The 26,696-nt window shown below is 57.1% G+C and overlaps 2 protein-coding genes and 1 long non-coding RNA gene across 5 annotated transcripts; 1 reads left to right on the forward strand and 2 right to left on the reverse strand.

The window, feature by feature from the left end:
• Positions 1–2,415: 2,415 nt before the first annotated feature.
• On the reverse strand, positions 2,416–14,218 carry ST6GALNAC4 (ST6 N-acetylgalactosaminide alpha-2,6-sialyltransferase 4). 2 transcript variants are annotated; one of them, XR_013551660.2, is made up of 7 exons: positions 14,105–14,218; positions 13,580–13,666; positions 11,888–12,073; positions 7,885–8,297; positions 6,019–6,126; positions 4,509–5,171; positions 2,416–2,518 (listed from the first exon to the last, which is right to left on the reverse strand). XR_013551660.2 is itself a non-coding variant. In XM_060608560.3 (6 exons), the coding sequence occupies exons 2-6, from the start codon at positions 13,589–13,591 to the stop codon at positions 4,982–4,984; spliced, it is 909 nt and encodes a 302-aa protein (XP_060464543.1). In that variant the 5' UTR covers positions 13,592–13,666; positions 14,105–14,218; the 3' UTR covers positions 4,469–4,981. The 2 variants fall into 2 exon arrangements, 1 of the variants encoding a protein (XP_060464543.1); XM_060608560.3 differs by lacking the exon at positions 2,416–2,518 and having other exon boundaries at positions 4,469–5,171.
• A 2,938-nt stretch (positions 14,219–17,156) lies between these two features.
• On the forward strand, positions 17,157–18,102 carry LOC144614122 (uncharacterized). The gene is made up of 3 exons (XR_013551659.2): positions 17,157–17,207; positions 17,524–17,698; positions 18,018–18,102. It is a non-coding gene; the product is annotated as an uncharacterized LOC144614122 (long non-coding RNA).
• On the reverse strand, positions 17,213–26,362 carry PIP5KL1 (phosphatidylinositol-4-phosphate 5-kinase like 1). Of its 2 annotated transcripts, XM_060608546.3 has the most exons (11): positions 25,691–26,362; positions 24,675–24,878; positions 23,525–23,575; positions 23,164–23,318; positions 22,768–22,892; positions 22,241–22,275; positions 22,096–22,151; positions 21,002–21,114; positions 20,541–20,694; positions 17,739–18,508; positions 17,213–17,404 (listed from the first exon to the last, which is right to left on the reverse strand). In XM_060608546.3, exons 1-10 carry the CDS (start codon positions 25,718–25,720, stop codon positions 18,241–18,243), a joined length of 1,191 nt encoding a protein of 396 aa, XP_060464529.3. In that variant the 5' UTR covers positions 25,721–26,362; the 3' UTR covers positions 17,213–17,404; positions 17,739–18,240. The 2 variants fall into 2 exon arrangements, with proteins under 2 accessions (XP_060464529.3, XP_060464530.3); XM_060608547.3 differs by lacking the exons at positions 22,241–22,275; positions 23,164–23,318; positions 23,525–23,575; positions 24,675–24,878; positions 25,691–26,362 and having other exon boundaries at positions 22,768–23,100.
• Positions 26,363–26,696: the final 334 nt, after the last annotated feature.

Raw genomic sequence — 26,696 nt, forward strand, 5'->3', positions numbered from 1 at the left:
TAAAAGGTGAAAGAAAGAGGGACGCCTGGGTGGCTCTGTCGGTTCAGTGTCCGACTCTTGATTTTGGTTCAGGTCATGATCTCGTGATTCGTGAGACTGAGCCCCAAGTCGGACTCTGTGCTGAGCCTGCTTGGGATTTTGTTTCTCTCTCCCTCTGCCTCTTCCCTGCTCGTGCATGCAAGCGTACCCTCTCTCTCTCTCTCAAAAATAATAAACTTTTAGAGAAAAAAGGACAGAGATAATCAAATTAAAATAAGGAGATACTTTTTTGCCTATCAGTGATTAAAGTGTTAAGAGTGGTTATTTCTGCAATGATGAGATTATGGGCTGCTTTTTTTTTTTTTTTTTTTTGGCTTAACTGTATTTTCCAGAAATTTTAAGATTAACAGCCATAATGTTTTTATATTTAAAAACTGAGTTTTTAACTTATAAAAAAATGAACTGCATCTATAGCATGATTCCTTAATAAAAAAATACAACTATCGGGGGGGTGGGGGGTGCCTGAGTGACTCAGACGGTTAAGCATCTGACTTTGGCTCAGGTCATGATCTTGTGGTTTGTGGGTTCAAGCCCCGTGTCGGGCTCTGTGCTGACGGCTCGGAGCCTGGAGCCTGCTTTGGATTCTGTGTCTCCCTCTCTCACTGCCCCTCCCCCGCTCGCAATCTGTCTCTCTCAAAAATAGACATTAAAAAAAAATTTTTTTAAGTATATAACTATCTATGCCTATATATCTGTAAACGTACATAAAAAGTCTGGAAGAATCCACACTGGACTACTGGCAGTCGTGTCCCCCTGGAGAATGGATGTGGGGCAGGAAGGGTGGGTGCTACCTTTATTTTCTGCTTCATAAAGTTCCAGGCTGTTTACATTGGACTCATTTGTTAATACCACTTTGTTTTAAATTAAAACCAAAGGGGGGGGGGGCGTGCCCAAGGTCCTCCCTCCAGGCTGTGTAGACACTGCGGGCCAAAGGTGGATTCGAGGCTTCTTGCCCCTCTGGTGTCCACCTCCATCCGCTTCCTGAGCCGCACCCCACTTCAGCCCCAGACCTCTCACCCTGCCAGCGGGAGGACACAAAACCACAGGGCAGGGAGCAGGGCAGCCGGGTGGGAAGCTTGGTTATGGGGGTTCGGAGAAGAGGAGCCCCTTGCCCAAAGTCACCCCTCAGGTTAGAGCCTCTACCAGGGGTGGGGGTGTCCTGTCCCCAGCTCTTCTTCCTGCCCCAGGCCAATGACAGGGACTAGGGAGATCAGAGTGTTGCAGAACCAGTTCCTGGACCAAACCCGGAGCTGGAGCTCCCCCCTCAGGCCTGCCGGGCCAAGGCTTATTCCAGGAAGCTCTGCTGTGGGGCTGACTTCCCTTTTCCTGGGCCCCCCCAAAAGAACCACTTCAATAATAACAAGGATAAGAAAAACAGCTCCAGTGTGTCGCATGCCAGGTGCTTTCTCCTGTGCTAAGCACTTTGCAGATACACCTCACTGAATCCTTAAAATAACCTATGCGATGGGTACTACTACCCTCCAGAGGGAGAAAGTGCCACTCGGGGTGCGCACAGGTGCCCAGGCTGGGATTCCCCCAGGCCTGTCTGCTGAATAACCACAAGTCATTCTGCCCCAAAGCCCAAGGCCTGCCCCACACCCCCAGCAGGGCTTTCATGGACGGGTGGCCATGGCCAATTCTGGTGCTGTTCTCCAACTCTGCCTGGAGCTGGTCCTCCCCACAGAGCTGCCCATCCATGGTGTGGGGGAGATGGCCTCTGCTTCAGGCCTTCTTGTCCCGGGGCGGGGGTCCTGAGTGTGACCACCTTCCCTTCTTACCCCTTAGCAATCTGTGCACTGTTGGGATTTTTCCCTTCCGTGGGGCCCTAGAAGGAGCCCTCAGAGACCCCCTCACCTGCCACCCTAGCTCCCAATTTACACAGACCCAAACCAAGGCCCCGAGAGGGGTCAAGACTTGCCCAGGTCTCTCCCTCCTGGGTCCTGGGCACAGCCAGTGTGGGAGTCAAGCCTGAGAACTCCAGGCTCTTTTCCTCTGGACAGAGAAGAAGAGGCCAGTGAGCGTCTCTGGCAGGTATGGGCCTGCGCACAGGAGCTGCTCCCAAGCGCATGTTCCCAAGACCTGGGCAGTGGGTCTGGAACCAGGAAGTAGCTGGCCCCAAGTTCCTTCTGAGAAGAGGCCCCTTAAGACACCTCCAGGCTGTGAGGCTCACCTGGTTTCCCCTCTGACCTCAGGAGGAAGTAGATGAGTCCTCAGCAGGCCTGCCGAGGGGACAAAGGAGCAGGGGTGTGGACAGGAAAACAGATCCCCGAAGGGGGGCTGCACATACGGTGCCCCACCCGGCCACACTCCTCAGAGCTGGGAGGAAGGTCCCACCCCCAACTCACCTCCTGGAAGCTGCTGAAACTGCAGTGGCAGAGAAGAGGCTTCCTCGGAGAGCCTTCAGCAGGCCCAGAACCAGTCACCAGAGCAGCCAGGGGTCATTGTCTTTGGCCCGGAGGAAGAAACTGGTGGATCGTGCCTGCCAGGTCACCATCCCAGAAAGACACATTATTTAGGCCAACCCAGCAATAAACATCCCACCCGGGGGCAGGACCAGGACAGAGGCTCCTCTGTGCACTGGGCCCAGGGGCTGAGCCAGCATCTCCTGGGGGATGGAGGAGGAGGAGGCGGCAACCTCTTGGAAGGGGTGTGAGTTCAAATCTCCTCAGAAACAGCAGACTCTGTCCTTGGAGACCCAGGACAAGACTGTGAGCAGGGAAGCAGCTGGTCAGGGCCAAGGAGGGCAGGGCCGATGCTGAGCAAGGGAGATCCCATTGAAAATGATAGTCCCACACATCAAGGGCCATCCCTGGGGCCACCTCGGTGAATTCATACAATCCCATGAGGTAGGGACTACTTTTTTTTTTTTTAAGTAGACTCCATGTCTACATGGGGCTTGAACTTACAACCCCGAAGTCAAGAGTCGCATGCTCTACCAAGCCAGCTGGGCGCCCCAGTGAGGACTACTTTAATATCTTTCACAGATGAGGAAACTGAGGCCGGGAAGAAGGCACTAATCTGCCAGGATCCCACGGCAGGACCCTGAGGGAGGCCAGGTCTCACTCCAGAGCCCTCCCTCCGAGCCTGGAAGTTCCCCCACCAACCCTCTGCCTGCCAGGTTACATCCCACCCTTACCTCTGCCCAATACCTGCTCAGAGACACTGGCCACTGCCAGGCCAGCAGCTGGCGTTCGGCTGCCAGCCTGCTCCTACTTCCCCAGCTCAGGGCTCTCCCCGCTCCTCCCACGCTTGCAGAGCCTTCTGGGCCTGCCTGGCACTGGGGCGGGGGAGGCCGGACGCATAAAGCAGTGCCGTGGGCCAGGGGCCGGGTCTCCAGGCTCTCCTGAGAAGGCTGGGGGCAGCAGGGGGAGTGTGCTCCCTGGCACCCAGACTCCGTGGCACAACTGGCCACATAGTTTGCAGGGTGCAGCGCAAAATGAAAGTGTGCAGCCCCTTATGACAAAGTACTGTTAAGAATTTCAGGTTGACAACAGCAGAGCGTTACGCTAAGCATAAGATCCTAAACAACTGCGCAAGTCACCTGCCTGTGAGGTGGGCCCCAAGCCCTGGAGCTGGGGGAGCTAGGACCCCAGGGCTCCTCCATCGCAACTGACAGCCTGAGGTCCTGGGGTCCTGGTTTTTCATTAGTTTCCTGGTCTCCAGATTAAGGAAGGAGGCAAGGAGAGAGGGAGCGGAGGAAGGAAGGAAGGAAGGAAGGAAGGAAGGAAGGAAGGAAGGAAGGAAAGGAAAGGGAAAAGGGAGGGAGGGGTAGTTAAGTACTTTCACAGGCTCTCCCCAGCCCTCTGGTGCAGGGCCCAGGCACTCAGACTCCTTGCTCTCCTGGCTCAGCCAAGTGGCTTCTCCTTATCTGTCAAAGGTGCTAACTCTGTCCCGCTCCCCAAGGTGGCCACAGACCCTTGTTCACTGGCCCTTGCTGTTTACTGGTGAGTCTGTTTTTCCCACCCTACGGGTGAGGAAACTGAAGCTCTGCCTGCCTTTCTTGCAGTGTGACCAACTTCAGAGTTAACAGGGGATTTAACTGGCAAGATCCTTGGAATTTAACCCACGGAGCAGGGAGGTGACATGGGGTGGGGCAATTTCCTTCCCACCCTGAGTCATTTCCTCCCAAGCTCTGGACTCTCCTCCCACTGGTACAGGACAAGGGGTACCCTGGAAGCTGCTGAGGTGGGGCATTCCCCGTGCCAAGTGCAGCCAGGGAGCCAGACTTCCCGGCCTGGTGAGGAAGAGGCTTCCTGACTTGGCGGGGAAGCAGGTAGGCTCCTGGGGAAGAAACACGTGGGCAGGTTAAATGCCAGAAGTCCAGCCGGCTGTGGGCCCGGGGAGGGGCCCAAGGACCCAGCCTGCCCTCGAGTCAACAGGTTATGGGATTGTGGCAGGGAGAGGAGCCCCAATCCCCACCCCCAGACACATGACCACACTTTAGACAGGCTTCCAGAAAACACGTTTACCCGTACACTCCAGAGGTGGCCCTGGCAGTCACAGTTCAAAGGCCCCTTCGCCCAACGAACCCCAAGCTCCAGCCTGGGAAATGTGGCACCAAAGGCAGGTGGAGGGGGGACAGTGAAGAAGGACCAGGGCTGTTGAAAGATCGAAGATCACAATGCTGGTGAGTTGAGGGGCCATCAGCCCTGGGGGCAAAGGCCACTGGACAGACCCAGAGCGGGGGTGAACCCCAAAATGAAGATTTGGATTACTCAGAAAGTGGGGTGCAGGGAAGGGCTGCAAAGGTCACCACAGTCCTCCTCTTCTCCCCCTCAAGTCAGGAGGCCTAAGATGGCTCCAAGTGTCCCCAGGGTAGGGCCAGAAGGGACCTTAGGTCCACTAGGCATGTGGCAGGAGACAGGATCCATAAATTAAATGTTTCTGGTGGAGTGTGGAACAGAGGCCCGGTGAGGGCCTTGTGGCTGGCTAGGCGATGGGGCTACTGGGTCCTCCACGATGGGTGGGCAAACACAATGGGCCTCTTCTTGGCCCAGCGGGAGAACACGGCCTTCTCAGTGATGAAGCGGTGGGCGCTGCGGGGCGCCCGCTCGTGGGCCAGGTACATCTGACATTCGTCCAGCCGGCCCTTCTCAAAGTAGTGGTAAGGCACCGAGGGGTGGCTCTCCTCCCTGCGGGTGGGGAAGAGGGACAGGCGTGGGGCACCTAAGCTCGCCTGCCTCCCGCCACACCCTGCCACCTACCACGACCAGCCCCTCACCAGGGACTCCCCGGCGGAGCACCCCCATGCGTGGTCCCGGGGAAGGTCAGGACAGACAGGGGAGGCGCAGGGCAGCCCTCGGATCCCACGGGCCAGGGTTTGACCCTGGCTCTGGCTCTTGCAAGCTGGCCGCTTCTGGGCTGGAGACGTACTCTGTGAGCATAAATAACCCGTCTGTAAAACGCAGACGGTCACCTGAGACCACGGGTCAAAAAGATGTAAGATTGCAAAGTGCCTTGCGGGTCCTGGGCTTCCGGTGAGCGTCCCGCCAGTCCCCGCGGCTGCACCCCCACCCACTCATCAGCACCGTGCACACTGGCCGTCTGGCCCAGGGCCATGGCAGAGGGCGCACATGGGCTGTCATCTGGCCCACGTGCTCACCAAGCAAGCTCCAAGAGAACAGAAGACAAAGACCCGGGGCCCGTCCTGTCCCTTGTGCACATGTTCCTTACAATAATACTGAACTATTGTGATATCAACAGCAACAGCTTCGACGCAGCTGGTGCCTGATGATGCCCTTCTGAGCACCTCGGTAGATTATTCTCTCTCTAAACGTTTCTACAACCTTCTGGGGAAGGTGTGATCGCTCTCTCTTTTACATATGAGGAAAGGGAGGCCCTGGGCCCCAGGGGTGTCGGAGCCTCAGCCGCCCACGGGGGAGCCCACGCACCCCCTGCCCCAAGCTCCCCCAGGGTGAGGGGGCCCACGGTCCTCCCCGCCCCGGCCTTTCCTCCCGCCCAGGACCCGGCTGGCCTGACCTGCAGTAGCTGTCGCTGACCATTCCGTAGACCACGATCTCCTCGCACAGCTCCAGGGCGAGGATCATGGTGAACCAGCCGGTGCTGAGGAAGGAGCCGGACTGTCTCCTGGCAGGAAGGGGCACAGTCAGCGCAGCCACGTCCCTCCCCAACGCGGGTCTGAGCAAGGAAGGGGCTGTGCGGCAGGCCCAGCCTCAGCTGTCTCCAGGCACAGCGCCGGTCACCCTCCCAGCCAAGGGCCCTCACCTTGACCCCTACAGAGGAGGCCCTGGGGAAGGCTGGGGAGGGGACAGAGCCAGCCCGGGATCAGCAGCAGGAAAGAGGTGCAGCTGGACGCCAACCCAGGCTCGTTCAGCCCCTCACTACCCACACGGGGCTTGAGCAAACCCCCAGACGATCGTGTGAGGCCACTGAACACAGCGGGTGAGAGTGGGGAAGACCCCTGTCTGAATTCAAGTTGGTCTTCAATTCAAACCCTACATCTGCCCTAGGGTATCAGCTTTGCTCACAAACCTCTCTGAGCCTCGCTGACCCATCTGTGGAATGGGGAGAATTATATAGGTAGTTATGGGGAGGGAACACCGTCAGCTCAGCACCTCCCCTGGTCCCCACACCCAACTGGGAGCGAGGGACTGTGTGGGCAGCCCAGGGCTCAACTCTCTCAATGCACCAGCACTGGTTACCCTCCCAGACGAGGGCTACTCACATCCACCTTGACAGAAGGGTTATGGGGTGGCTCACTCTTTCAAACTGGGTGGCCAGGAACCTGCCACGGCCGGTACTAACATTCTCAAGGGAGGGCCAGGAATGCTGAGACAAGAAGGGGACAAAGAATGTCAGGCAGGGAAGGGCACCTTCAGACAGGGTGGTCATGGAGGGCTTCTCTGATGAGGTGACATCCCATCCAGACCTGAATAGCAAGAAGGAGTCAGTCACAGGGAGGCGTGAGAGGAGAACATTCTAGACGGAGGGAAAACATGTATGAGCCCTGCAGGTGAGAGCCAGTGTGGAGATGTGAGGAGGCCCAGAGGACGGGCAGGTTGAGAGAAGGGAGATGATGAGATCACGGAGGCGGGCCTCGTAGGAGGCTTACAGGCCAGGGGAGGGGAGGGACGAAAGCCTGGACTTCATTCTCCACGTGAAGGGAAGCCTCCGTCAGGTTGCAGGCGGTTGGCGCTCAGACTGCAAGGGGGCAAGAGTGGCGGCAGCAAGGGGCTGCTACAAGCACAGCGGAGGCTGGGGCGTAATGGTGGCTTGGGTCCAGGTGGCACCTGTGGGCACAGGAGAGCCAAGAGGCCACCATATGCCGCAGGTGATGGAATGAAAGGAGGCGGGTACAAAGCCCAGGTTTCTGGCTGGGAAACTGGAGGCTGGCGGCCGGATTTCCAGAGCTGTGGTGGGGGTGGGAGGAGCCAGCGTGTGGAGGAGGAGGCTGGGAGGAGTCTGAGTGTGAGATGAAAGGAGATCCTCAACGCAGAGGGCTTAAGGCAGTGCCTGGTGCAGGAAGAGGGCCGTTACTACTGTCACCGTTACTTCTGTTATCTGGCAGGGACTTCAGAGGCCAATTCAGATCTCAGGGAGTATCCCCTCCCGAGGCCAGAGCTCCCGACACCGCTCCCCGCGGCAGTGCTCCCCTATCCTGTGCTCGTAAGGCCGGCCGCCGTAGGGGCTTTTTGATCTATGTGCTAACTCGACGAACGACAGTCTCTCTGATTCTGTCCCCCATCAGAGGCAGGAGCACGTCTGCCTCCCTCACTGCTGAACCCCAGCGCCCGGTGGAGCAGACCCGTGATGGACAAGAAGCGGCTTGAGAAGGCAGGCCCCCAGCCAGCAGGGAGACCCCCCGCAGGCCGGCCCCAGGCTCACCGGTTCTTGCCCGTCTCATCCTGGAAGACCTGGTCGCAGTAGGCCATCATGCGCTCCGTGAAGGTATAAACCTGCAGGCCCGGGTACATCTTCGTGAGCTGTAGCAGTGTGCGGTAGGTACGGCCGCCCAGCGCCCGGTCCATGTGCCTGCCCTGGCCCCACACCACGTAGAGCGTGTCACGGGCGTGCTGGAAGTAGTGGGAGTAGTTGCGCAGCAGCAGGGGCACACTCGTGTGCGAGACCACGCGTAGGGTGCTGCGCCGGCCCACGTCCTCCTCAAAGCCCACGGTGGGTGCCTGGTTCATGCGCAGCACGCACTCGGCACTGTCGATCTCCGCGCCCAGGCCCGAGCCCAGCATCTGGCCGGAGCTGGACACCACGGCACAGCTACGGCATGGTTCTCGGACCAGCGGCTGCAGGGAGAGGCAGAGAGGAAGAGAAAGGCATGAGCACACAGCTCCCACAACCCCGTCCCTCCACCCAGTAACAGCCACCGCCTCCACATGGCCCCTCTATCAGCTGCAAGTACGGCGTCAACCCATTTTGCAGGTAGGGAAATTGAGGCTGGGCCAGGGGAGTGACTTTCCCACGGTCACATGGATAGCAAGTGGCAGGGCTGAGACTCTGTGTTCAGAGCCCCATGCTTCCTCATCAGCCACCTTCATGTCCCTTTTCCCTATTGCTGAGGCCCTAATACGCCCTCCATCGTGGTTTGTTTGGTTTTTTTTTTTAAATTTTTTTAACGTTTATTTATTTTTGAGACAGAGAAAGACAGAGCATGAACGGGGGAGGGGCAGAGAGAGAGGGAGACACAGAATCGGAAGCAGGCTCCAGGCTCTGAGCCATCAGCCCAGAGCCCGACACGGGGCTCGAACTCATGGACCGCGAGATCGTGACCTGAGCTGAAGTCGGACGCCCAACCGACTGAGCCACCCAGGCGCCCCATCGTGGGTTCTTTATTACGGTTACGTGAGCAAACGTTTATAAAGCACTTGAAGCGGTACTTAGCACACACTGGTACTGGGGGTCATACACGTGCTTGTTAAGTAAACATGAACCTCGGCTCTTCACAATGACTCTTAGGCCACTCCCTCCTCTGCCTGAGCCCCACTCATGTTGTGCCTGGTTTGTAAGTAAAAGAAGGGTCTTTAGTCTTTAGGGTTTCACAACATTGAGAACGTCTGGCTCGGAGCCTGAATCCTGGTTCTGCCACTTCCTCTGTCTCTCTGAGCCTCAGTTTCCTCATCTGTCAAATGGGAATGAAAATAGCATTTACTTGACCAGGTTGTGGGAGAACTCAATTAAAAATGCCTGGAGAGGCGCCTGGGTGGCTCAGTCGGTTGAGCCTCTGACTCCTGATTTCGGCTCAGGTCCTGATTCCAGGGTTGTGGGATCGGGCCCCCGAGTGGGGCTTTGCACTGAGCGTGGGGTCTGCTTGAGATTCTGCCTCTCTCTCCCTGCCCCTCTCCCCCACTCACGTGCATGCTCTCTCTCTCTCTCTCTCTCATAAAAACATAATAATTAGGGGCGCCTGGGTGGCTCAGTCAGTTGAGTGTCTGACTTCGGCTCAGGTCATGATCTCAGGGTCCGTGAGTTCGAGCCCCATGTCGGGCTCTGTGCTGACAGCTCGGAGCTCGGAGCCTGCTTCGGATTCTGTGTCTCCCTCTCTCTCTCTGCCCCTCCACCACTCATGCTCGGTCTCTCTCAAAAATAAATAAACATTAAAACAATTTTTTTAAATAGTAATTAAAATAAAATAAAACTGCCTGGGGAATGATTAGCCCAGACCCAGAGGACAGTGAGGGCCCAACCATCTCATTATCCCCCGAGAAGCTGAAGCTGAGCCAAGATGTCTACAAACGTTCACTGGCGGTCAGGGGTCAGGGATCCCAGAAAAAGACTTGCTCCCCACCCCACGTCTCCATGCCCTCCCGAGAGGACACGGGTTTACGATGGTCCTGTATTCCTCTCTGAGATATTTTATATCAGACCTAATGTTGATTTAGGGACTCACAGGCCCATTTTCCATGCCTCCAAAAGACAGCACGATTCCTTTATTCTGCCCACAGTTTGAGCCTATCCTGCCCACTATGGTCTATTCAGATCTGAGGTCACTGCTAGCCCCAGGAGATATTCAGCTTGTCCCACGCAAGGGCTTTAAACTATTTAACTGCAATCAGATCTTTTTCCGGATATCCAAAACCTGGATTTCCGGCTTCTCTTAAGAAACCCAGAGGATCTGGCCACCTTGAGCCAATATCCGCATGAGCTCGAGTCTGAAATAAACACTGGCCACCACCACGGAAGATGGGACAGCATCTACCCGGCCCACCCCACCTCTTGTCCCATGTGGCCAAACCCCCAGTGGTTTTACATCTTGATCAAATATTTACATGGCACCTGTTGTGAACACTGGCCACGGATCACCCAGTTAGATCAGCAGAGCAACTCTACAGAGGTAGAAACTACAAGATTCTTGGGGCGCCTGGGTGGCGCAGTCGGTTAAGTGGCCGACTTCAGCCAGGTCACGATCTCGCGGTCCGTGAGTTCGAGCCCCGCGTCAGGCTCTGGGCTGATGGCTCGGAGCCTGGAGCCTGTTTCCGATTCTGTGTCTCCCTCTCTCTCTGCCCCTCCCCCGTTCATGCTCTGTCTCTCTCTGTCCCAAAAATAAATAAAAAAAAACAAACAAAAAAAAACGTTGAAAAGCAAAACTTCCAAACACTTTAAAAAAAAAAAAAAAAAAAAAAGAAACTACAAGATTCTTGATTCATCGGTAGAACTTACCGATGAGGAGGCAACCAAGACTCAGAGAAACGAAGGCCCAAAATACGTCTCCTCCGAGCCAGCGTCCCTGAACATGCCTCCCTCTGACCTTTGTGCTCAGAGAGCCATCAGACTCAGAGCCGGGAGCTTTCTGTGCTGGGTGTCAGTATGGGATGCCTTTGAGAAAGCTACTACGGGGGGGCTGCTGAAATCAGGGTGAGGGGTATAACGTACTCCAATCTGCACCCGACAGAGCAAGCATGGGGAGGGGGGTGTCACGGGGCAGGGGCCAAAGCTGCCTCATCACCCCTGAGCTCCAGCGTCCACGAGAGGACGAAAGGTGTGGGGCTGACATGACTTTTCTCTATCATCTCCATCCCCAGCAGCGATCATCAGCACAAGACAGGGCGCATCCAAGGCACCAAATACACACTTGCCGAATGAATGGATTATGTGCAAACATAGTTACATCTAAAGACAGGAGCACCTGGGTGGCTCAGGCGCTTAAGCGTCACGATCTCATAGTTCGTGGGTTCGAGCCCCGCGTCAGGCTCTGTGCTGACAGCTCGGAGCCTGGAGCCTGTTTCGGATTCTGTGTCTCCCTCCCTCTCTGCCCCTCTCCTGCTCATACTCTGTCTCTGTCTCTCTCTCAAAAACAAACATTAAAAAAAAATTTTTTTTAAATACATACACAGAATGATACACAGATCACCACGATGTGAAGGTGTCTGTCTCCCCCACCAGACTGGGAGCTCCAGGTGGCCAGCCACCCTGGCTGACTCACCTAGTTTACCTCCAGCACCCAGCTGAGAGCAGCCAGACAATATTTATTCAATTAAAAAACAAAAGCAAAAACATTTCTAGAGCGCCTCGGTGGCTTATTTGGTTGAGCATCCGACTCTCGATTTTGGCTCAGGTCATGATCCCAGGTCCACGCTGAGTGTGGAACCTGCTTAAGATTCTTTCTCCCTCATCCTCTGTCCCTCCCCCCTGCTCGTGCTCACTCTCTCTCTCTCTGGAAAAAAAAAAAAATGACAAAATAAAAAAAAAATAAATCCACTTCCTCTTAGAACTTGGGACTCACAGAGGTGTAGTGACTGCTCAATGTCACACAGCTGGTGAGCAGAGGGGCCAAGCCTGGGGTCCAGGCTGGCCTGGCACGCGCCTGGTTCTCACTTATGCCCAGAGAGTAGGGGGCACCCTGGCCGGCCCGTCTCGACATGTTATCCGGCCAGCTCACCTTCCCATCTGGCACGCTGCTATATCCGCTGAAGTGCAGGGGCCCTGGCACAGTGGGCCTGGAGTTGGTGGACGGGTGGGGGTCCAGGCAGGGGGCCAGGCAGAAGGACAGGCAGGCCCAGCAGCACAGCAGGATGTAGGCAGCTGAGAAGCCCGAGGAGCACAGGATGACAAGCAGGAGCCGACCCTGGGGGAGACAAACAGTCATGGGGTATGTGCGGGGGGTGTCCCTGGGGCTCCTAGAAGCTTATGCTGGGGTGCCATGCTCCAGCCCCAGCTCAGTAGCTTCCAGAACATCAGCAGAGCCCAGAGTTAACCAGGGCTTCCTCTGGGCTGCTCAGGCCCCGGAGACAAGCCCTTTTATTCTTCCCATGTTCTAGATAAGGGATCCGGGATGAAAACCCGAGGCCGCACAGCATGGAAATAGGATGGGCCCTTCAATCCAGGCTGCAGAGCCCATACTCTTAACCAGAAGCCTAGGTGCACTCTGTAGCCCTGGGTGCAACTCTCCACCCCTCTGGACCTGCTTCCTCTTCTAAAAACTCAGGGCCCGTAGCACCTGTGAGCTTACCGTGAGGCCAGCGGGAACAGTGCTGTGTAGACTATAATGTGCACAAGAAGACGCAAGAGTGGCCCCTCAGGAGGGCAACCCCTCCTCCTGCAGACCTTGGACTGAGGCCGCCAGGGTGCCCATCCCCTGTCCCCTCCCCCAGCTGACTTGGTGCCGGATCTGGATCAGCAGCCCAGGTGAGTAAGGAGGATGGCAGAAAGGGAAGTGTCACTCACGAAATGGTTTCAGTAATTGACAGCTGCTGGTTCAGAGGCTCCCACCTCCAGAAAACATGCGCCAAAGGTCACGTGAAGCAGAACGCCCTCCGGAGGCCTGCTGGGCCTCTTAGGGAGTGCCCCCACCAAGCCTTTCAACGAGGAGCCCCCTGACAGGGGGGCACGACCTGCAGCTGCCATCATGTGCTGGGCCACCCTGGTCACCATCTGTGTCTCCTTGGGCTCTAATATTCTCCCAGCCCACCCAAGGCAGAGGTCCCTCAGCTGGCCCGCAGAACCCACCCAGCAGCTGGCTGATACTCTGAAAATCAGAGGTGGCAAATGCAGCTCCCCGCCCCCGCCCCCCTCCCAGGGCATATCCTGCCGGAGGCCCACCCTTCTCTGCCCACAAGCCACATCAGCTTCTAAAAATAAATCTGTCTGTGGCCAGCTGTGCGGGGGAGGGGGTTCAGCCCCTGAGGCCTCAGGCTCTGCCGGGCATCTGGTCCCCTGCCCACAAGGGGCCCAGAGACCCGGATTCAGGCAGTGGTGGCGGACTCCCCACAGCATCCAGGGTCCTCTCCCACAACCAGCGGCTCCTAAATAAAGTTGAGAGCAGCTAAACTGAACTTTCGCACCATATCCCCCTCCCAGGTGGGTGCCTCACCTGGGTGACCTAGGGGATACCCACAGAGGTAGTACTGTTATCTCCTCAGTACAGGGGAGACGCACAGGGCACTGAGACCAGAGAGGGAACACCACTTGTCTGAAGCCACACAGCCTGCCAGATCAGGCAGGGCTGTGAGGCCAGTCTCCCCTTCCCAGCTCAGGAGCAGTGGGTCAAAAGTGAGTCAGTGCTGGGGTGGGAGAGGCTATGAGGCTGCTGTGCCGGAAGTTCCCCAAGAGCCTTCCTCCTTCCACCACTTACCGGAGCCTTCATGCTGTTGCCGCTGCTCAGCAGCCTGGGGGCTGCCGTCTCCAGGGCTCAGGCTGGGAAGGGGTGGCAGCCAGGCACCTGCCAAGATCCAGAAACTCAGAGCTAGGTCCCAGGCCCCTGAGGAACCTGCCCAGGGAAACTGAGGCAGGGAAGGGTATGGGGCCAGGGTCAAGGCAAATGGCTTTCGGGAGTCAAACGCCTTAAAGTCCCCAAACACCGGACAGCGCTGTCCGCATCCTAAAAGAGCTGGTATCAGGTGACCTTCGGGAAACCTCACACCAACCCAATCCCCATTGTGCAGATGGAGAAAGAGAGGCAGGGAGGGGGAGCCCTCGGCTCAAGGTCACCCATCGAGTCTGGGTCAGTTAGAACCAGCAGCCTGGAGCCCCGACTGCCTCCCCATCCTTCCTACCTCCCTACGGGCGGGAGAAACGGAGAGGCCTGAGGCGGGATAGGACGAGAGATTTCCACCCCTCTCCCAGATTCCACCGCCCCTTCCCCCGGCCGGGAGCTAACCAGACGGGTAGGCTGGGGCGCTCCGGCTGTTCTCGATCCACTGCTCGGAGCTCCATGGCCCGCAAACCGGGCGGGCCGGGCTGGAAGCCTGAGCCCCGGGGCGGAGGCGGCACCGCGGCCGCGGCTTCTGGAGACTGGAAACCGAACGTGCGCCGCCGGCAGCGGGGGCGGGGTCTAGGAGGACGGGGAGGAGACAGGCGCGCTGGGGGCGGAGCCCGGGAGGAGGGAGGCGGGACCTACGAGCACCGCCTGCGCGGCTGGGGAGGGAAGTGCGTGGCTGGCGGCGGGGCCTCCGGGATGGGGGCGGGGCCTGCAGGCCGTGGGCGGAGTCGGAGCCCCCGCATCTCCCCTTTTCTGCCCAACCACGTTTCTCCCAGGCTCCTGCCGGGGATCCGAGAGAAAAGGCTGAGCGGGGGTGGGAACCAGGGCGCCTCCGTGGCTGCCTAGCCTTCCGGACTTGGGTTTCTCCATTTCTGAAATTGGGGGGTGGGTAGGAAAATTAAGCAGGGTCTTGGGGTCAAGCAGCCCTGGGTTTCAGGCGGGTAGGGTTGCCAGATTTAGCTAGTAAAATTCAGGACACTCAGTTATATTGGAATTTCAGATAAACAGTGTATAATTGTATTAAAAATCTGACATTCCAGTGTAACGGGTCGTCTTATATTTTCTCTGTCGACCCTAGCTGGACAGTCTCTGGTGGTGTGACCTACACCTGAGCCTCAGTTTTTCTCCTCTATGAAGTGGGGATAATAACAGCACCTATGTGCCAGTGATACAGTGCAGGGCAGCTGTGACACTGTTAGGATTCGAACCCCGGGCAGTCTCACTGCCACGTAGTGGCCACCTATTTTCACCTCCCAAACACCCCCTCCCAAAGTGTCCTCCAGACCCCAACCAACTCAGTGTTGCACCCCCACAGAGGCTGCAATGTGTCCCATTTGAAGGCCCAAATGGGGTCCCTTGGGGATTTCAAACTCTAGCACGGTCAGGAGCCACAAAGGGTCGAAAGAGCAGATATGGGGCAATAGGGAATAGTGGGCCTGTGGTGAAGGAGAGGGCACATTTTCCATCTGAAGCTTTTTTTTTTTTTTTTTTTTTTTTTTTTTTTTTTTTTATATAATGCTTTATGGGCCAGCATAAAGGTCTTACCTATGGAGGTCTTACCACCTCCACCACACCCACCTCCCTCTGTGGGGCCTTCCCCTGAGATCCAGGCTAGGTTCCTTCTCAGACCCCATTTCAAACTCCATTCACCTTTTTCTCAAAGGCTCTGACGTGGGCACGATGCCAAGGTATCCACGTTCTGATCCACACCCAGATCAGCAACTTCCCAAGGCTACCTGCTCAGGTGCAAAACCAAGTCGGCCATGACTCTCCCCATCCTATTGCGGGGAGGGCATGCTGAGTCAAGCCCTGTCCCTGGGCCTCCTTTGAGCATGGGCCTACTTTGTCCCTGCACCCTAGCCTGGGCATAGTTCAAGGGTGGTGGCCCAAGTTCAAACTCTCTCTGTGGTCTCATTCACACAAGGCCAGGCACACAAAGCCTGAGTCCTTCTGCCCCTGACCCCCAGTCTTCATCCTTCCCGTTTCTCTTCCTCATAGACTCAACCCTAAGGGGACAGTTGTGAGGAATTCCCCACAGATCCATTCATTACCCACAATGGCTGGTGACCTGATGTGAGGAGGATTCTTTCTCTAAAGAGGCAACACCCTCCTGGCCACATGGAAACAAGGATGTGCCCAAATGTCCTGGGCTCCCAGAGCAGATGAGAATCATAAATCCACAGTAGAACTGACACCGGGAAGTCCTGCAGGCTCAGATAACGCTCTTCAGTTTGGTTTTTGCAAAAGTCCACTCTTTATCCTGACCTACCAGGCCCTGCACAGTCTGAACTCCTGCTTTCTTCTTAACCACCATCTGCTCACCCTGGTCACCCTTCTGACCCCCAATCACACTGAGCTCATTCCTACCTCAGGACCTTTGCACTTGCTGTATCCTCTACCTGGACTGCTCTATTCACATAGCCAGCTCCTTCCGGCCATTCAGCTCAACTGTCATGTCACCTCTTCAGAAAGGCCCTGGCCAACTACTCTATGTGACAGCGCATGCCCATCCCTCTAAGTTTCACCTTGATTGGTCTTTTTCATAGTAATCATCCAGCACGATGTGCTAGATCATGTCTGTTGAATGAGCAATTTAGGACAACCAGGAGGAGTCCTGGGCCCTGTGAGATCTCGGATAAGTCATGTCCCTCTCCAGCCTCAGGCTCTGGCTCAGCCCATTGTGAGAGACCCCAGCTAGGTGAGGGGCTGAGTCATGCTCATCTGACTGCAGGACTCTCAGGCTCCAGTCCTGTCAGACCCAGACCCTGGGGAAATGTAGGGCCAAACCTCCTGTGCTGCCCCACGGCCACAGTTTCCTCAACCCTCCCACCTCCTGAGCGACGACCTTAAGGCCTCCATGTCTCAACTTCCTGCTGAGCCCAAACAAGAAATTCTCTGTGGCTTGTGCCAGTTCAGAGAGGTTGAATGTCACCCAAGGTCACCCAGACAACTAGGGGTGAGGACAATTGTACACGCATTCCAGAAGCCCACACTCCAGGGCGGTGGCATTCAACTTCCCTTCCCTCTCCCTTCCCTCCCCACCATTTTTCTTCATTTCCTCTAAAGGCTAGTGGAATGGCAATGTTTGGTGTCGGCTGAAGGGCTTTCCCAAGCTCAAGCTCCAGTCCTGGGGGGTCAGCTCTTGGCCCACAAAATCCCACCACCAACACACTGTCCCTCCCACGGTGAGATGTTTCTCTCTCTTAAGTGTCAGGCGCTCTCTCTCACCCCAGACCTTTGCCATGACCTTGGCCTGACTCCCAGGGCTGCATCGGACTCTTCTGGTCTCAGTTAAAACGTTAGAGTCAAGTTGTTGGGTGGCGGCCCCTTCCCTCAGCACCATGGCCCCATGCTCCCTCATGAGGCTCTGTCACACTGGGCTGCTTTTGTCACAATCTGTCCCTAGACTGTGAGTTCTGTGAGGGAGAGAACTGTGGAATCTGTGGAACCTGTGGATCTTGCTCCCCAGGTCCCCACCACCCAGTAGAGGGCCCGCCACATAGTAGGTGCTCAATAAATATTTAATGAGTTAACGAAGTCCACTTTCATCCTTTCCATTTTACAGATTCGACCACTGAAGCACAGAGAGGTTTAGCACCTTGCCCTGGTCACACAGCCAGGCCCCAGAGCAGCTCTAGAGGAGAGGCCCACTTGGGCGTGGTTGGATTGGGCCAGGGTCAGAGGCCAGGCTGGAGGTTCCTGGAGGAAGGAGAAGGGATGATCAGGGGCTGTGCACGCACTGTGCTTCTTTGCTGCTGGTATCGTCTGTGCGGCCAGGCCCTTGGGTCTGACCACCAACCCCTGTCCCCCTTTCGCAGATGAGAAGAGCGACTTCCAGAGGAAGGAAGAACTTACTCAAGATCAATGGTGGGTCCTAACATAGTGTCTTCCAGAGATGCAGCCCCCCCCCCCCCAAAACCTCCCCTTCTCCTGCCTGCATCCCTAGAGAAGCAGGAGCCACAGGAACCACCCCAAAAGGCCAGTGGACAGGAGGTAAGGAGACCTGGGATCTTGGGCTGGCCTTTCCACTTACCCATGGGTAAGCCCATTAAAGTCTCTGGGCCTCAGTTTCCCCATCTGGACGACAAAGGGGCTTGGCTGGAGCCTTCAGCCTACACCATTCCCCAGAGCATGAAGACAGGGCTAAGGGAGCTGGTGGGTAAGAATACAGGCTCCTGAGTCCAAAAGGCATAGTCGAGTCCTGGTTCCAGCATTTATTGCTGAATGATCTTGCTCAGTACCTTCACCCCCTGAGCCTCCAATTCATGGTCTGTAAAAAGAGAATAATAGCATTTTTTTTTTTTTTTTGAAGATTAATCGAGCTAATGTTGGGGAGTCCCTGGCACAACGCCGAACCAGTCATCACCACCAAATGAGGCTGTGTTGTCATGGCATTAGTTAGGGGATGCTGCCCTCTGGAGGCCAAAGGGAGGAACAGCAGGTGAAGGGAGGCCGACCCGCCGCCGGGGCCAGACTGGAACCCTGGTTCCCGGCGTGTGCCCATTGTCCAGATGCGAGAGAGCGACGGGCGCGGGTCACTCGGTATGAGCCTCCACCCACTGGCAGAGGCGACGGGCGTAGCGAGCGGGGCTGACGGTGGAGAAGGTCCGACCTGGGTAGCGCAGCGTCTTCCATAAATGCTCCAGCCGCTTGCGGAGCCCGTAGACCGTAGCGAGATCCACGAGGCCCAGGAAATAGCGTTGCTCCGGCCCGTCCAGGATGTGTAAGGCGTTGGGGGAGTCGGGCAGCAGCCGGCGGTTCTGGGATCCCGGCTCCTCCGGGCTCTGTACCCCTCGCACAGACCTGGCGGCCGACAGGTGGGTGAGGCTACTGCCTCCTCCAGGGGGGCCCCAGCCAAAGGGTTCCCGCAAGCCTAGCCCCGGCGCGCCCGCGGCGATTCTGCGCTGACCCTGCGCTTCCTGCGCTCATTCCCACAACTCCTGTGTGCCAGGCCTATGACGTCAATGAACTGCGAGGCCGAGTAAAGTGTGGATGATGGTCTAGAGTTGCACTGTCCAATACGTAGCCACTAGCCATACGTGGCCATTGAGCATTAAACTGCGGCCAGTCCCAACTGAGATACGCTCTAAGAGTAAAATACAGACTGAATTTCCAAGACAGTATGAGAAAAAGAATGTAAAATACCTCATAAATGTTTATATTGATTAGATGATGAAACGATAAAATTTGGGGTGTATTGAGTAACAAATATATTCTTACAATTAGTTTTACCTGTTTCTTTTTACTTCTCTAAAGAGGCTGCTAGACAATTTAAAACCACATGTGTGATTCGCGTTACATTTCTGTTGTCTAGAGCATTTGGGTCACGCAGACCCTGGCTCTGCATTTTATTCGCCGGGTCACTTTGGGCAAGTCTGGTGTTGGGGTGTTTCCCAAACTTCTGTTTGGGGTCGTCCATCTCTGGAGGTTTCGGGGTGGCAGAGCTGAAAGAAACCTTGCGAACAAAGTCCAATTCCGGTTTATAGATGATGTGTGTGTTGGGGGATGGGATGCCTTCCAAATGTATTCCAAATCCGAAGATGCCTTTGGCTGGGTCCCAGTCACAGCCCAAAGCAGGTTCAATTCCCTATTTCGTCCTCTTGGAGGTGGAGGGAAGTTGGGGAAGTGTCGCGGAGGGAAATAAGCCAATGAAAGACAGGCCCTGCCCAGGCATCGACCAATCAGAACCCAGTGGTGTGGGAGACTGGGCAAACCGCTGGTGTCCTTTGCATTGCGGTGCCGTGCGGTGCTGGGAGGGGGCGGGGAGGGGTCTTTCTCTGAATGGGGGGCTGGGAACTGGTAGGGGTGGGGCTGGAACATGGCAACTTACCAGCTAGCAAATTTCAATATGACAACAACCACTACATGCAAACTAGGGTTTACCGGCTGAATGACAGCTGTAATCTAAGCCCCAGATGGGGGCAGAGGGCAAGGCAGAAGCTGACCTAGTTTGGATGCGCAGACTTGGCTGGGGGCCCGTCTGCGCCCCATGGCAGGAATTTCACCCTCTGGTCAGGATGTGGTCAGGCCAGCCACAGGACTGTGGGGAGCTGTTAATCTGGGTTCTGCCCAAGCCTCACCCATCCCAAGGTCTTCCTCCAAAGGGTGGGTTCGGAGGCCAGATGAGAGGACATCATCTTTCACTTTTCTTTTCCACCCACCAGATGGTTGGGCTTCTTTCCTTAATGTGCCTTCCTTAACCCCTACTTAATCCTGTTCGGTCACAAAGGTGGGCCTTGGAGGATTGAAATCAAAGTAACCAACCAAGGACTAACATGAATCCTCAGAAGTCATTCTACAACCTCACTTCCCGTCTCTGAACCTCACTTACCACATCTCTAAAATGGGAAGGAGCCCACCTTAATGAGGCTCGTGGCCAGCATGCAAAGAACAGTTGCTACTACAAGGCAGGGGAACACCGTGACGATGGTGCCCGTGGTGATGACCCCAGGGTCCTAGAAGTAGAATTACGGGGTTAAAGGGCAAGGGCTCCTTCTAAAGTAAAAATTAAATACTGTTCTGAAAACTGTTCTGAAGTCTTCCATGGCTCCACACCCCTTCAGGAAAGTGGGCGGATTCTTTAAATCAGCACCGAAGTCCTTGTCCAGCTGGATCTCCCCTGTTCTGTCCTCGGCTGCTCTCCGCATGTGTCCCCCCCACCCTGCCAGCCAGGCTTCTCCAGCCCTTCACCCTACACGTGGACACACGCACACGTGGACACACAAACGCTGCACTTTCCGGTCTCTGAGCCTTTGTACTGTCTTCCCACCCCACCACCCATCGCTCTCAGGCTCCCGTCGCCTCATTCTTGCCCTCGCCCTGTAGGGGGGCCCACCTGGCCGTGCGGAAGAGGAGGCTGCTGCCCGGGCCCCTCTCATCCTCGTGGAGGCGCTGGAAGGCCATCAGAAGGCTGTAATCCAGCACGTTGAGCTCCCGGAGGAAGGCGGTGTCCAGTTCCATCTGGTGGAGGAGCCAGCTCCGCTGGGGCCCTGCCAGAGCATCAGTGCCCCCCCTTGAGTGCTCATCGTGTGCCAGGCAAGGTGCTGAGGGCTCCACACGCATCTGCCCCAAGAGGGCAGGTGTCATTACTGTCCCACGTCACAGATGAGGAAACTCATCTGTAATTTGGCCCTGGTCACCTAGTTGGTAAGTCGTGGAGCTGGGATTTGAACCCTGCTCTGCCTGACTCTAGACCCCGGGCTCTTAATGACTCAGGCAGAGGGCAGTGCCAGGGACACCCTTCTAACCTCACCCAGAATGGAGAAAGAGCAGCCACTGACTGTCCCCATGGCTCACCCAGGTCGATGGTCTTGCCTTGAAAGTTGAGGTCCTTCAGCACGAGGACAAGAGGGCTACCCTCAGGGGCTGGCTCCACCCATCGGCTCACCTCACAGCCCTTTATATCATACCTGTGAGGGGGTATGACAGAAAGGGGATGACGGAATTCAGGTTGACACAGACTGACACACACAGGGAACCAAGAAACAAGAGCTTCCACCGGGTGGACGTTCAAATCCTCAGCACAACCCCATTCCATTATTGTCCCCATGTCACAGATGAAGAAAAAGGCCCAGAGTTTTCTTTGGCTTGCCCACACAGTAAGTAAAGAATAGAGCGGGGGTGGGGCACCTGGGTGGCTCAGTCGGTTAAACATCTGACTTCAGCTCAGGTCATGATCTCGAGGCTTGGGGGTTCAAGCTCCGCATCACATTGGAGCCTGAAGCCTGCTTCAGGTTCTGTGTCTCCCTCTCTCTCTGCCCCTCCCCGCTCTCACTCTTTCTCTCTCAAAAATAAATAAAATATTTTTTAAAATTAATAAATAAATAAACTAAGAAAAAAAAAAAAGAAGGCAGAGCAGGAATTTGAACTCAGGCCTTTGGAAGCCCAGTTCAGGCTTTACCCCTGCTTGTGCCTGCCTCTTAGCACCCTGTCATCCCTGGAGGTGTTCCAGATACAGGCATCCAACCCTAGACAGCAGCACCAGGAGGGCTTGAAGGAAGGCCGTGGCCCCAGGGGAGCACTAATGGAGACCCTGCAGGCAGAGTCGGGGTTAGGAGGCACAGAGGGCATGTGCAATAAGAGGCTGGGTTCGAATCCCTGTTCCTCGCAGAGTAGCTGGCCCTCCTTGTCCTCAGCTTCTCATCTATAAAATGGGCATGATAACCACACCTGCCCCTCAGAACCGTTCTGGGAATAAAGAAGGCAATGAATGCGAAGACTCGAGTGCCCAAGAGACGCTGGGCGTGCCTAGCACTGTCTCTGATCCATTAGGAGACCTTGGGGATGCCCCTTCTCCTCCCTGGGGCCCAGTTTCGCATCTATCTAGGGGGGAGATGGGTGCTGCAGGTGGCACGTCCCGCGTGGGGCCGGGGCCCTGTGAGGCGACTCACCTCTCAGAGATGCGGCCGGCGGGATAGAAGACGCTCTGCATGATGATGAAGAATTTCTGGGGACGGGGGTAGGGAGTGAGGGAGACAGGATCTCACCCTCCAGCCGCCCCCTCTGACCCGGCCCCCTCGCCTCGGCCTCACCCACCTTCTTTCCCCGAGCCACCCGCAGACTGTGCACTCCTGGAAGGGGAGAGGGCGCCAGGTGAGGGGCCCCAAACTCGACACCCCTGGGCCCATCCCGCCCTAGGCCCGGCGCCAGGCCTCGCCTCCTTCTCGAGGTCCACCGCCTCCCGAGCCCGCCCCTCCAGGCCGCGCCCCCAGACCTCTTCCTCGGCTTGGGTAGAGGTCCCGACTGGGCCCGGCTCTAGGCAGCCCCAGAGGTGCGCGGTCCTCAGGCGTGACTCCACCCACATACCCTCCCCACAAGGGACTGTCAATCGACACCGCCCCCTTTAGGCCCCGCCCATCCAAACACCACCTTTCCCCTACAGGAACATCTAGGACACGCCCCCCACGGAACTATCCGCGGCCGGCGGATCGGTTCCCTCCGTCCCGCTCAGGCTCAGATCCCCTACACCCCCCAACCTGGGAACCGCCACACTCCCTACCCTCCTCCTCTACTCTCTCTTCCCTCCCCCAGCCCCGCAGTCCCTGGTTCCTGGCCGGTCGTACCCAGCAACCGCGCAAGCAGCGAGTGCGGGTGCCGCTGCAGGTGCTGCACGTAGCGGGGCAGGTGGGCGAGCAGCGCCCGCACCTCCCGGCGGCGCTGGGTCTTCAGGAAGAAGCGTTGATCGTGGCTGGGGTGGAGGGAGAGGTCACTGGTCAGGCAGGGCTGGAGCGGCCCCCATCAGGCCCTCTGCCCGAATGTGTATCTGTCTCCCCAGGCCCAGGTTGGAGGTCTCCCCACCTCCACCCTTGTCACCTCCCGTCCTCCCTCTCCTCCTCCGTCTGATCTCTACCTGGCCCTGGCCCTCCCCGACCTTGCCATCCTGTTTCTCTTCTCCGCCTCCCCCCGCTTCACCCAAGAACAACACTCCCACCCCTTCCCAACCCCTGCTGCCAGCTCACGACAGGAAGAAGCTGGCCTTGCTCTTGGAGGTGCTGAGGAACTGCAGGTAGGGGCCACCTGGGCCTAATGCCGCCTGATAGTCTCCCTCAGCCAGGCCTAGGGAGTGGCGTAGCCAGGCGAAGGCTGGGCCGGCCAGGGTGCCCAGCTCGAAGCCCTGCAGGGGAGGAAAAGCAGGCCCAAGAGTGTCCACGGGGGCCAGGTATGTGCAGTTGGCCCTAGCGTGGGAGGGTCAGGGTAATCACATCCTTCCCACAAGGCCCTGAGGCAAGTCAGCACTCCCACCGCACGAAGGGGGAGACCGAGGACAGAGAAGGAACACCAGTACACGCCCCTCCCATGCAGCAGTCTTGGGCTTCCTACCTCATGAACCTGGGTCAGGACCTCAGAGAAATCCTCCTCGGTGGGTGGTCCCTACAGGGAGGGGTGGAGGGGTTCAGGGCAAGTCTCAGCCCCAGGATCTCCAAGAGCCCTGCCTCTGGCCTCACCCTCTTTCCACAGGCTGATTGCTCCAGCCAACGAGCACCAGAACTCAGAGCCTGGTCCATTCACCCAGATGCACGTGTTGGCCAAGTGAAGCCGGAGGCCATCCCAGTGAAAGGGGATGGCCTTAAAGCCAAGGGACCTGCCTGACTCAGTGTGAGAGAGGCAGGATCAGGGAAGGCTTCCTGGGGGAGGTGACCTCTAAGCTGAAATCTGAAAGGTGGTGGCGAGGACGTGCCTGGTGCTCACAGCAGGGGGAACAGCACTGGTGGCCACCGGGAAGAGCAAGAGGGCCCAAGTGGTTGCAGTAGGTAAAGGAAGGATGGAGTATGGATGCAGCTGGACAGCTGGCTCTTGGACTTGAGCCAGCAAGGTCCTGAGGCCATGCTGAGTACTGGGGAGCCATGTTAGATTGGCAGCAGGTGATGAGAGTTAGAGGACCTCTTGTCGGGCTCCGACACTCTTCCTGGACCTCTAGGTCCATGTGCCAGGACTTGGCCTATGGGCTGTGGTCACACTGTGCACATGTGTGCACACACACAAACAACACACGTGCTTGCTCGGGCTCCGTCCAGCTGCTGAGCTTGCAGTTGGGCGACCCTTTCTGCTGAGCCAGCCTGGCCCCAGCCTGAGCTCCGGGGAGGATGGGCCAGGCTGGCAGGGTGGGGGTGGGGTCCTTTCTCAGCCACGCACCCTAGCAGAGCTAGGAGGGCCTCAGAGACCAAGGAATACAGTTCCCCCTACCCATTATACAGATGGGGACTCTGAGGCCCAAAGAAGAAGAGGCCCAACTAGATCACACACCAACCACCTGGGTTTAAGGGGGCCTTCGCCTCCCCAACACACACTGGGCTGTGTGGCTTCCTGGCCTCAGCCCCCACCCCAGCATGTCCCTCCCTGCACCCCAAGCCCCCGACTTCCTCCTCTCATAGCTCTCTCATCCCCAGTCCTGCAGTATTAACAAGACAGGCCATCGGCGCAGTCTTGCCCTTGGTACTGTTGAGGTGCATGGCACAGATCAGCCACTCACTGTGGGTGGGTGGTCCATGGAGACCTGAGTGGCAGCCCACAGCCCTGCCTGCATCATACATGTCAGCTGGTGCAGCTCATGCCCCGGGCCGATCTCAAACAGGCCAAGGCGAGCCTGCTTGTCTCGTAGACGCCAGAGGAGGCCACGGCGGCCAGAGGTCGAGGTGGCTGGTCTGCATCCAGCCTCTGGGGAGGGGGCCAGGACCTGGCGGCAGGAAACACAAGAAGCAGTGAGCACACAGAAGCATTCCAGAGGGGAAAGACCTGGGTTTGCGTCCCACCTCTAGTACTCGTGAGCCCTCCTGTTATCACTCTCTGCCTCCGTTTCCTCCGTTGCAAAATAAGGAGAATGCTGGTACCCACCTCACTGGGTGTTGTGATGGGCCGCCCAGTGCCTGGCATGCAGTCAGCACCCAGAATAGAACGATGGTTATTATTATCAGTAGGTAGAGAATGCTTTCCGCAGACAAACCTGTCTCTCACCAGCTGTGTGATCTTAGGTAAGTCACCTAACCTTTCTGCATCTCGTTTTCTCCTCTGTAAAATGAGAACTGTAATAACTCCTTCGTGGCAGTTTGAGCTCCATGCCCAGGAACCCTTGATAGCGGGAGCTGTGACGCCAGGGACGGGGGCATCTATTCGACTGAAGTTCCTCCAGGCCGAGCGGAGGGTCAGCATGAAGCTGAGCTCGCAGCAGCTGGCCCATTAGTAGTGGGCACCCACCATGTGCCCAGCACTGGCTGAGAGTCTGACTTCCTGACAGCCCTATGAAGGAGGAGCTTTTATAATCACCTCCATTTTCGCGATGAGAAAACTGAGGAAGTTCTCTGGGGATAACCGCCAGACTTCCCCTGCATACCTGCGGCCCCCTGTGGGGCGTGTCCTGGTCCCCGCCCAGGGCAGGACCCCTCCGGGGCTTGGATTGGGGGGTCTGTGTCCGCGCTACCCTGGGAGGGGAGGCCTGGACCCTGACCCCCAACCCTTTCCTCTCCTGTCCTCTTTTGGGTCCGCACCTACCTCGCGGGGCCCCGGGCTCGGCGCGGCCATCACCCCCGCAGCAGCTTCCCGGGCTCTGGCCGTGTCCCCGCCGCCGCGCTGCGGGAGCGGGTCCCCGCCCCTGCTTCTGGACCGACCAATAGCGCGGCGCCGGTCACCGCTGCACCCAATCCGCACGGGAGGCGCCGGCGATCGCCTGCGGGTCCCGCCCCCGGGGCTGCAGCATCCTTCAGACCGCGGTCCAGGCCCGGGCGGGGCGCATTGCTTCAGGTCGCCAGGAGGGAAGATCCCCCCCCCCCCCCAACCTTAGTTTGTCTCCTGAAGTGGGGGATTCGGGTCTCGGGGCCGCATGGGGAGGCGGGAAACCTAAATCCACTCCGACCCGCTCACTCTGGCGTGAAATCCCCACCGACTGCCTCTCGGGTGAGAAAACTAAGGTCCGGAGAGAGAAGTGAGTATCTCCAGGTCACACAGGAAGTCCGGGGCACGCATTCATTCAGGGCATATTTTGAACACTCCCTTTGGGCCAGGGCTAGTGCTAGGCCCTGGGGATTCAGTGGTGAGAGGGAGGAACACAGCTGCCAGCGTGATCTTTTAAAAGCATAAATCGGATGATGTCACTCTCATGCTTAAAACCTCCAGTGGCTTCCCCCTGCACTGGAACAAAATCCACACCCCTCGCCCCGGCCATGGCCCCAGGCCCATCTCAAACCACTCTCCCTACACCCACCACACAGCCACACGCCCCCCACCCCCCCCAACCGCTGGTCCTTAGGAATAAAATTCTTCCACACCTGGGGCTTTTGCAGGTGCTGTTCCCATTGCTTGAAATCCTTTCCCCTAGGCTCTCATTTGCCCTATTCTTTCTTGTGACCTTGACTGACTCAAAGTGTCCCCAGCTCTCATGCTTTTCACATCACCTAGTTTTAATGTTCTTCATCACACTCAACACTGTAGGAAATTGTCTTGTTCATTTATTTCTTATATCTCCCCCTCACCATCCCCAGAATGGGACCACCAGGAGGGC

This window comes from Panthera onca, chromosome D4 (assembly GCF_046562875.1).
Source record: "Panthera onca isolate mPanOnc1 chromosome D4, mPanOnc1 haplotype 2, whole genome shotgun sequence".
Taxonomy (NCBI): domain Eukaryota; kingdom Metazoa; phylum Chordata; class Mammalia; order Carnivora; family Felidae; genus Panthera; species Panthera onca.

Excerpts from the sequence above, each read along its gene's own strand:
- ST6GALNAC4 (XM_060608560.3), bottom strand. Across the intron at positions 8,298-11,887 it reads GCAGCGTGCCAGATGGGAAG|CCGCTGGTCCGAGAACCATG; the intron begins GTGAGCTGGCCG and ends CTCTCCCTGCAG. Across the intron at positions 6,127-7,884 it reads GATGAGACGGGCAAGAACCG|GAGACAGTCCGGCTCCTTCC; the intron begins GTGAGCCTGGGG and ends CCTTCCTGCCAG.
- PIP5KL1 (XM_060608546.3), bottom strand. The coding sequence starts at position 25,720 with ATGGCCGCGCCGAGCCCGGGGCCCCGCGAG. Across the intron at positions 23,319-23,524 it reads TCCTGACCCAGGTTCATGAG|GGCTTCGAGCTGGGCACCCT; the intron begins GTAGGAAGCCCA and ends CCTCCCCTGCAG. Across the intron at positions 22,152-22,240 it reads GGGTGGCTCGGGGAAAGAAG|AAATTCTTCATCATCATGCA; the intron begins GTGGGTGAGGCC and ends CCCCGTCCCCAG.